The sequence below is a fragment of the Paramacrobiotus metropolitanus genome, unplaced genomic scaffold (assembly GCF_019649055.1).
Source record: "Paramacrobiotus metropolitanus isolate TYO unplaced genomic scaffold, Prichtersi_v1.0 Parri_scaffold0000006, whole genome shotgun sequence".
Taxonomy (NCBI): Eukaryota; Metazoa; Tardigrada; class Eutardigrada; order Parachela; family Macrobiotidae; genus Paramacrobiotus; species Paramacrobiotus metropolitanus.
In genome coordinates this window covers 2581223-2591759 of record NW_026570226.1, presented here as the reverse complement: position 1 = coordinate 2591759, position 10537 = coordinate 2581223, and the positions used below count along the sequence as shown (strand labels likewise).

General features: G+C 46.4%; 1 protein-coding gene across 1 annotated transcript; it reads right to left on the bottom strand.

Annotated features, from left to right (window-relative positions):
• Positions 1-4864: 4864 nt before the first annotated feature.
• On the bottom strand, positions 4865-7197 carry LOC129581716 (uncharacterized). The gene is made up of 3 exons (XM_055472930.1): positions 6962-7197; positions 6008-6243; positions 4865-5923 (listed from the first exon to the last, which is right to left on the bottom strand). Exons 1-3 carry the CDS (start codon positions 7195-7197, stop codon positions 5154-5156), a joined length of 1242 nt encoding a protein of 413 aa, XP_055328905.1. The 3' UTR covers positions 4865-5153.
• Between the last annotated feature and the right edge of the window lie 3340 nt (positions 7198-10537).

Below are 10537 nucleotides of genomic sequence, written 5' to 3'. Positions count from 1 at the left end.
AAAAAAGCAGAAAAACGCCAAGCACTCTATCGTCGAAATGGCAAGTCCGCGAGCGGAAAGACTGCGAATACTGTAGCAGCGATCGGGGATGATCAATGTATGCAGTATCTAGCCCTGCCGGTCAACGATCTATCAAGAGGAAATGCAGCCTTCTGTACGACCAAACGGTGGAGGAATCTTTAGTTTCCTGCCCACACGGAAATGCTGAATGGTAATTATTAGCTGAGCCTAGCTAACGAACAAATGTTAAAGCGTTTGATGTTTGGAAGGTACGAGGTATCAAGCGCAAGAAAAAAGCAGAAAAGCGCCAAGCACTCTATCGTCGAAATGGCAAGTCCGCGAGCGGAAAGACTGCGAATAGCAGCGATCGGGGATGATCAATGTATGCAGTATCTAGCCCTGCCGAACCAGCGTTGTGAACCCTTTTCCCTTGATTGTCAGTTTTTGAATTTGGAGAAATTGTCATACGGACAAACTGGAACGCAGTGCGCACAGTCAATTCTGGGAGGGAACGGCTCTTCGCGAAACTGGCACCGTTTTGATGAACCGTTATTTTAGAAAAATGGCAGCGGCGTATAAAATGGCAGCAGAAAACAAAGCAGTCTATCGTCGAATTATTTTCAGTTCAATCCGAATCTCTGGAAAGTGGAGTGGAAACCACCAGTAGAGTTTAATACGATTTTAAAAACATCTTAACAAATGTACCTTATCGTTCAGAAATCGTTTTTGGCTGTGGTAGTCTTAAAGCTACATGAGCATACAGTGGAACCTCCTACTCTGAACACCCCCGAACGCTGAACACCTTTGAATCTTGAACAACTTTTTTCGTACCGGCGCTTCTCGTAATGTATAGCATTAGGGGGGACCTCTGAACCCTGAACACCTCTGAACTCTGAACCGTGAACACTCGGCTATGTACCGCAGTATGTTTTCTTAGTAAATAAGACCTCCAGACATGAACAGAGCGGCTCACCAAAACATCCGAGAAGATCAAGCGTTCAAGGTGTTCACTTAGATCATTCGTAACCACTCGTCTGCCGTTCAGTATTTTTATTTCGTGATCAAATTTCTAGTTTTTAAATGAACATCAAGGTAAGAAATGCGTCCCAGACAAGTTCACCGCTGCTCATTCTGATGAAAAAAATCTATTCTCGATAATTTTTCGGCCGACGAATATTAAAATTTTAATTTTCGAATTGTAAAATTAAATATTAAAATTTTAATTTTTTGAATTGTAATTCCCATGTTAAACTTTTATCTTGCCCAACACGATACAAATCATACATTAAGCTTTTTAACTAGCTATATATAAATTATACGAAGTCAGGGGCCCCCCTGAGAAAATCTCCGCCCCTGGGGGCAGTACCTCTGAACCATGAACACCTCTGAACCCTGAACAAGAAACTGCGTACCGAGGGTGTTCAAGGTCGGGAGGTTCCACTGTACATTTTTGTAGGTGAATCGGTTGTTTTGGAGTCAATTGCAAATAATCTTCGAAGATCTCAAGCAGTGGTGACTGTAACACAGTACCGGTGCCAGTGTTATTGTGTTTTTGCTCTAATTTTTCATTCAAAACCTGGTATTACCAAATAGTACTATCGAAACTATCCTGAATTTCTTATCGTTTGACGTGGGGAGGACGAGTACACCACCGGGATGCCACGATGATGTCCGCCTTTACCTATAAATACAAGCGCCGTGTTATTATCTAGTCATCTCTCTACCCGTGATTGGCTGTACGTTAAACTCCTAGCGATGTATGCCGTGTACTACTAGAAGTCTATATAAGCTCGAGTGATGTCTAATATCGGGAGCGGTCAGGAATTAGTCGTCTGATTTCTGATATTCTTACTTTTCTGACTTTCATGTGTCGAGGATTACGATGTGCATTGGATTAAAGGGCAGTATTTTCTAAAGGTTACCTAGAAGTTCGGGATTCGAGTCTAATCTTAGCTTTGGGTTACCGCAGTATACTCGCGCCGCACAGGCCATCGCCTTTATCTAATCCACGTAAGAACCGAGACCGGAAGTGAGAAGTAAGGCATTCATTCGTGTTTCGCAGGGCTCCTGATAGGGATTCCTGGTTCTTGAGTTCGTACGCATACCTCCATCGATCCTCCAAGTTGTTTTCGCCATACCAGTTTGAGAGAGAAGAGTGCTCATACCGCTAAGCGTGGCTGGGAAGTGGTTAATAAAGTCGTCCAACCTTGATTAATACGACACGTTTAAGCTTAAGTGAAAATGCCGATGTACCGAGAGCCGGGCATAAAAGTTTATATTAAAGGATGTCTTTGACTGCATACAGTAAATTGCTTTAATAAGTATACAGATGCATGAGTACATGCATGCGCTTGGAAATAACTACCGCATTTTTTAATCGATATGACGTGAAAACAAACGTCCCATTCTTAGGCGCGCGTTTGCGGCATTTGCCACAAGTCCATGCAGTAACGCGCTAAAACTTACCGTGTTGGGATAAGTAATAAACAGCTGCGGCTAGTAAAGAAATGCTGGCTTAAAATCATTAAGTTTTACAAACCGTTCTCCGATGTTTGACTTCGCGGCTGCGTATGGACTTTTAATGTGACTATGGGTAACAACTGTAAAAGCATAAAGAAAAATGACAATTAACGAGTTAATTGATGTTAATGTTAGCTGGAGGACATGCGCTTCCGCTCTGTCTCCTTTCGCCGTGTGTTGCGAGTTACGTGAGTCTGTTGGTGGCGCTGCGCGTCGCCGTGGCGCTTAGATCAAAGCGGCCGCCGTCATGCACGGGCATGCTGTTTGCACTTGGTACTGTTCGTGTGCTCGCATTGCATGGTTCTGCAGTTCTCACTGCTGTCTGTCTTTGCTTCTTCGATATCGTGTGCGCGCGAGTGATCTCTGTTCTTTTACCACCCGCCACACCCTGCTGTTTTCTTCTGCTGTTATTTCGCACTTGCTCAATAAAGGGGCCTTCGGTTGCGCAGGGCACTGGTCGCTCTCTTCCGCCGACCCCCGGTCGGCCGGCTTCTCGCTTACCCACGATCACCGCACACAGCCGATCACAGAGAGCACCAGCCTCCCAGCAGCCGGGGCTCCAGTGCCCCCAGTGGAGTCCGGAAGCGGTAACATTAAATAAGGTTTGGTGGCACATCTTGTGGTAAAGTTTACACGCGCAAAATGTATGGGTTTTATAAGCTTTTTTGAACCAACAAGCTAAACGTGGAAACGTTATTCAAATTTTAAAGTGGTGTAGCAAAATCTGGTTTCAAACTACTATACCGATATAGTAGTACTAGGCATTTTTTTCTTCGTCGTGCCTCAAATAGTCATGTAAAAAGAAAAATACAAAAAAAGCACAAAAACACTGGCAGTTTCGAAAATACCCCGCACAGGGGTCTAGCAAATTTCGGCCTTTTTGAATTTCTAAAATCATCTGTGACAACTGGCATTGTGTAAATTATGCAAACATTTGCAGTGAACCATGTCTCAACAAGGAGGTCGCAGAAACATCAAGTGTCGAAGGTCCGGCAGCGAAAGCGTGAAGATTATGGGGTCGACTGTGGGCTGCAGTTCACTTATCGTGAGAATCCAAAACATGACCGAATAATCATTAACAAAGGCAGCAAGACAGCGACAGGTGTCCAGCAGATGAAGGCACTGACCGTCAATATGGTCAGCAGCAAAAAGGCGTTCCGCTCCGACTTCGCTTGCGAGTTATTGGATGGCGCTGTCTGACAAAGTTAACAATGCAGTCTCTAGCAGCCGGATGGGAGAAATTTTCCCAATTTCATTAATATCAAAAGTAATGCCCTGTTGTATCAAATTGCGGAGCCGCTTTGTAGATCAATCCCCCGGAATGCACATTAGCTCTTTAAAAAGGAGTTATGAAAACGGTTACGAAATTTCCGGCTTACGAAAATATTTACCAATCCACATAAAATAAATTAAGTCAAATTCACCACCTGCAAAATCCAATGTGTTGCTTACGGAAGCAGGAGCTGGCTTAAGTTTACTGATGGGCAGTCCTTATAAAACCATAGTTATTGAGCCAATTGGACTTAGTACCAGAAAAATCTTTTACCGGTATTCCGTGAATTGTTGGAATGCCGAATTTGCCGCAATTTCGTTTCCGGCGAATGTGAAAAACAACTGGATATTGAACCAGCACAACGAATACAATAACGATCGGCGAGCTTGATGGAAATACAGCCATATCTGTTGCTTTGGTGCCGTTTCGTAGTTCAGCATGCAACTTGCCACCGCTTTCGGTCGCCTGTAGAGCACCGCATCAACGGCAACTGCCGGTACGATAGTCTGATGATAGAAAACACAGCAAAAACTTAAAATTCTGTATCGTTGTTATTCTGCACATGCGGAGATTTCCGTCCGCCTCCAGACACTATTTTTCGTTGTTTTATGATAGCGTGTTTTATGATATTTTGGATAAATGGCCGTGAAAACCGATTGTGCGCACACAGCGTGCACAATTTTAAAATTCATTGTAATTTTGAAAAAATGAAGAAACAATGATTTAGTGTAAAGAGACCTTCATGGTTATGTATGAGTTTGTGAAATTTTTGCAGATCGGTCAAACATGACGATTTTAGTAAGTACAGGTATTTGCGCATGTACCAGCACGTTTGGACACTTTGTTTTACCCATAACGTCCCAAGCGGAAGTCGGGCGTACGAATGTCTTAACACCAATGTGGAAATGTATACCGGCTGCATAATGTCATAAAAAAACGAGAAAGTATTTGAAGTGGGCGAAAGCGAAATTTTCGTTACCTGTAACGAATTTCGTATTAAGTACCGGGCTATGTAGTGTCGTGGTAATAAATAACATTTTACCGGTAAATATGACCTTTAGAAGATGTTCACATACATTTCTAATAGTCTGAGAAATCAGTCAATAAATAAGCTAGCAAAAGAATACGACAGACAACTTCCAAATTTATGGTTGACGTTTGCCAGAAATTTTTGACGTGCGTAGAAAAACAGATCGGCAGTAACTTTTTCGGATCTGCCCCGTTGTCATCACAACAAAAATCAACAGCTTCTCATCTATTGCTAACTACGGCTGAAAACAGCACATGCAGCAGAAATCAACCTTTTAGCGACAAACATTATATGCGTAGGATCTATCCGTGTTTTCAGTTCGGTGTCGCGTTACGCAATGTGCGGAATGGAGTTGGGGCGAACAGCTTCCGCGTACGACGGTGGCGCACCCATATGATGCGATGTCTGGGGAGCGAAGCATCGCAGCGACTGGCCGTAAGGATCATTAGCGAATGCGTTAGCTGCGCTAGTTGTTGCATCATCCGTCATAATTGGCTGCGAATCTCCTTCATCGTCCTCTACCACCCGACGTACCACCACGGCTGTGATTCTCCGGCGGACAATGGCAAGAGTTACCGGTACCGGCGTTGCAGTCTGACGAGTGGCATCTTCACCATTGCAAATCCGTACACAGGTAAACAATATCAAGAAACCCACGACCAACACCGCGACAATAATCCCAGCGGCGGCCCCGCCAGATAGTCCCGAAGCCTCCCTCGGGTCCCTCCAACCAGGCGGGGTGGCACCCCAACCAGGCGGAGTATCGCCCCAGCCAGGTGGATTGTGGAACGGTGGCAACGTCAAGCCCTGGGGTATGTGAACGGTGACTGATGAACTTCCGTCAGGGTTAAAATGCGGGGGACGGTACGGTGGAAACGTGAATGGCTGGTACATGGTGCCTGAGGAGGCAACGCCTGAACGAAGGTTGAACGCGGTGGAGAAATTTGTCGCGCACTGGATGGTATCCGTAGGGTTCTCGGTTAATGACGGCACATAAGTGTTAGGGCAAGTTATAGGTTCGGTGCTGTTTGGGCAGTACCATGCAGTCTGAATGCAGCCGTTTAATGCCCGACAGTATGTACTCCCGGAAAGGTTGGATCCTATATCAAAAATTAAATAAAAAAAAATTGTAATTACCGGTAAGACTCCGAGCAATAATGCAATTCATGCAGTGTAATTCATACCGTGAAGTACGGTGTAGTCAAAAATAATTTGATACCCGACAGATGGCCACGGAGAACCAGCGGAATTGTCGTACACAATATTGACGCGTGGTTGTTTATTGTAGCTTGTTAAATACTGCGCGACGGATGGGCGCGGTGTTAAAATGGACTGTCCAGTCAACTGCTTGCCCAGAAATTGCTTATTTCCTATCAATTCGTAAATTTTCAAAACTTGATGGGATCTCGTAGCGATTGCTCTGAAATAAGTAAGTCATGGGGGTAAATATTATAAGTCAGATTGCACTAAATGCAAAAGGCATTGACTTATGCTATAGGGTCCTTTTGGAGAGCCAGCTTTTTCTCTGGCTGTTGTAGCGTGAGAAACTGCACCCGTAACATTTTTGCCGACACTTGCGAATGTTTCTTTTCTTATACAATGCAGTGGTCCGCTGCGTGGTAATCGTAGTTTGAAGATGTACAACTACCCGCTCTTGCTGTTCGGTGTGGAAACCAAGAGACGAAATATTCGCCGGTGTTAGCAAAAGGTCACAGCCGCACGTATCTGTAGCAGCGTGGAAGAAGCTTTATATATAAAGCTTAAAGTTTATACAGATATATTATACAGGTAGCTTTATTATAGAGGTAGCTCTATATATAAAGCTACCTATAGCAGTGTAACGGTTTAGCACTGGAATTAAAACGGCATCGAAACGGCTGTCACGGAAGTAGTAAGTACTCGTAAAATGCTGTCGCAAACACTACAGATACGTATGTGCGTTTGGTAGGCAATCGTTTTACGAATATTTTAATACAGCCAAAAGCGAAAAATAAACTGAAATCATTACCAGGCAAAAAATACGTAAGCATCAGTCAGACAGACTAAGGAACATTCAGACTGAAACATCGTTACGAAATGCAGTAAATTACAGCGTTGTGCAGGACAAACCCTGTGCTTTATCTGTGTCAAGTACTTACCTTATGTTTAAATAAAGAGCGAAATTCCCAAGTATACTGCTGGTGCAATTTCCGTCTAATTCCAGTGTCACATTGCACTGGGGCGCTTGTATCTGGGACACAGCACGGAACCGAAAAGTACCGGCATGACCTGTTGCTTCGGTTGGACAAGGGACGACGAACGCTTCCCCACATCGATATTCAACGCTCACTGTTAAATACAAAACAGCAACGATTAATACGGTCATCATGAGCATTGTCATTAATACGGGGTAATGTACTCGTATATGTACTGTTAGAGGCACGACAGCCTGCGTGATAGATACGCCACTTTGCGTATGCGTATCACTGCACACATGCTGATTCGCCCTCTCTTGTACGTACGTGAGTGGCTGCACTGCACTCTCCGCCTAGCGGATACACCGCGGGCGCACTCACTGAGCATACTTGCTCTCTCGCTCCTCTCTCTCGCTGTATGACTCAGCGCTTATACGCTCGCGTTGGATACGAGTCCAGTCTGCGCACTCACATTCCTTGTGTCTGGACAGCGTGACGCCGTTGCCGCCAGCACATTCTATTCTCTACATTTTCATTACGCGTAGAACTCGCTCGCAGCAACTTGACTGCTGATTTCTGCCAGACATTGGCTTTGTTGTGTTTTTTCTCCCGCAATCACGCGGTATTTGCTCCCCTTTATTTGTACAATAAAGGCACCTGTGAGCCCCCTGCGCTTGCCTGTCACATGGTAAGCAGATCGTCTGGTTTTTCGGTTTATCGGATCCTTTGAGGAGACGGTAAAGGCATAACTTGCGGAGAACTCGAAGAACCCGTGGTTGAAAACAGATTGACTGCGAACGCAGCCTCTGCTTCAACCTGGTCTTTGCTGTCTTGCGACTGTGGTAGCAACAGGTCGATCGCAAAAGCGATCCCTGCCACCTTCGCTTGCCCTATCTTTCGCCTCTCCCACACAAGGAGAGCAACTTGGCTGACTGCCCCAGACGGACGAGCGGGAACTTCCCCACCGCAACTGACGGGACAGGCCCAGAAGAGAGCCTGCAGCGCGTACGGATCCTCTCAACAATCGGGGACCTTCTCCTTGAACGGAGACCCGCAACTTTAACGCGGAAATCGACCTCCCAACAGCGGATCACCGACCTCCACGGACACCAGTAACAAACCGGTAAAGTCCTGGTTACAGGTCGACACAGGTCGAATCTAGGTAGAATTCCTAGTTTCTAACGGCTAAAAGTAATTTCTAACGAAGAAATTTTACTTTTCTACGGTAAAAAGTTAATTTTTGTCGGAGAAACCGACCTACAAAGTTACTTTTACCGACCTAACGGACCACTCTGTGTAACTGACCAGAGGTCGGTCACCCTCTTACTTTTTTGATTTGACGGATTTTCCACCGTCAGAAAAATTTCTAAAGAACCTAGAAATTATTTCTAACGGTTAGAAATTAAAATTTCGACCAGAAAACATCTCTGATCGACCTAAAAATAATTTTGTTTTTCCGCGAAAATAAGCGCGAAAATCGTTGAACTTCCTTGTGACGTCAGAACGCTCGATTTTCAGTACTTTGAGGCTAGCCAATCAGCGTGCAGGGGAAACTTCCCATAAGCTTAACATAGGCGTGAATCATCATTTTTTAAATTTTGCACGCGGCTCGCATTCTGTGACGTAGGCAGTGAAGTGCAAGACCACTTAACCCTGTGACGTCATACTGGTCAGCACAGTAGTATAGGACGTACTCAACTGTAGTACCTTATCATACTGTACTGTACCATAGTACTGTACTGTAACGTTGTGTACTGAGTCACATACAGACACAAGTCAACAACAACAACATCAAGTCGGACCATCCTGACCCTCGGAAGTTCCTGAACCAAAAGACGTTCCCGATTCAATTGAGCATCCCCACATAAGGGATTGTTCAATTTACTGTGCAACAGCACAAGTCTTCGTGGTTCCACTTGAACCGACCTGACCCGACAACAATGTCGAACCCGAAAGAGAACGAATACGCCCGAAAGTTCAACACGGACTATTCGCGGCGCCTGACCTCAACCGCGCCGTACTCACTTCGGCACTCCGGTCAGGATAAGAGTCAGCCGTCATCAACGGACTCAACGAAATCGGTCGAGGCACGGGAGAAGCGTAACGAGCGGATCCTCCTCGCCGATTCCAACCCGACGTCCGATGACAGCTTCGAGGACGCCCACGATAAGACGTTCCTCGAGCCCCGAGCTGACTTAGCAGCCCCGTCCCACCCGACCGGGGGGGAATCGGAGAAGCTGCAGGCTGAGACCACATTGTCTCATGCCGAGGCGGAACACCCACATGGTGTACCGACCTCCATGGACTCAACAGAAGGAACTCAACTGAGCTCACAGAAAGCTCAGGAGTCGGTAACGACTATGAAAGTCACCGACTCCGGACGCAAATCACCCAACCAGACGGATGATGCGAAGAAGTCGACCTCGCTAACTCGGGTGAGCGACTTCACCGACCTCGAAGGTCGGTGAAGCAACCGATAACAGAAATCGGTCAAGTCCAACCGACAACAGAAGTCGGTAGGGCTTCACCAACCTCAAAGGTTGGTCAACAGACACCGGCCTCGGAGGTTGGTCATCCTCAACCGGACAGGAAGGAAGGTCAATCGTCACCAACTAAGGACGTTGGCCAAGGAGGAAGGGATTGGTGAAATCCAACCGACCACAGAAGTCGGTAGGATCTCACCGACCAACAAGGTCGGACCACTTCGACCAAGGTCAACAGCAACCGACCTTGAAGGTCGGTCAACATCAACAGACGATGGAGGTCGGACAACAATTGCCGACCAGGAAATCGGTAAAGTCCAACCGACAACAGAAGTCGGAAGGATCACACCGACCAAGAAGGAGAAGTCCATCGACCAACCAGGTCGGACCTCGTCCGATAACACAAGTCGGAACCGAGGTCGGACAACTCCACCGACCTTGAAGGTCGGACAACAGTCGCCAACCAAGCAAGTTGGTCAAGTACAACCGACCTCCCTGGAACAGAAGCCAGTGGATAACAGGTCGGATAAGGAAGTCCAGCCGGGAGAAACCGAGGCGCCACCACGAAGTGGACCTTACCTAGCTGGACCACCGACCAACATACCGATGCCCAACGAGAAGGCTATCTCACCGCTGAGTCGACCTTCGCCAACAGAAGGCAGGTCGACCCGAGTAACAGAAGCTCAACCGAAGGTGAAATCGGACAAGTCGCCAACAAGTCGACCTGTCGACTTACTGAAGAAGCAGTCGCCACCAATGTTCGAACTTGGCGACTCGGGTAGTGAAACGCCACCACCCATGGACGACGTTTTTGACACAACAGTAATGTCACGTCCCAGTAGCAAGGATGGATTCTTCCGAACGCCGGTGGCACCCCACTTGGGTAACCATAGGTACCAAGCAAGCACGCTTGAGTACACGGCACGGAAGTGGATCGCATCCACACCTCCAGAAAAGATCGAAGACGTCGATTGTCTCAGGAGACGATGCCAGGATTTGATAACTCAAATCGTCCTGGCCGACCAAATCGTTAACTCCACGGAAAGACAGATGTCAC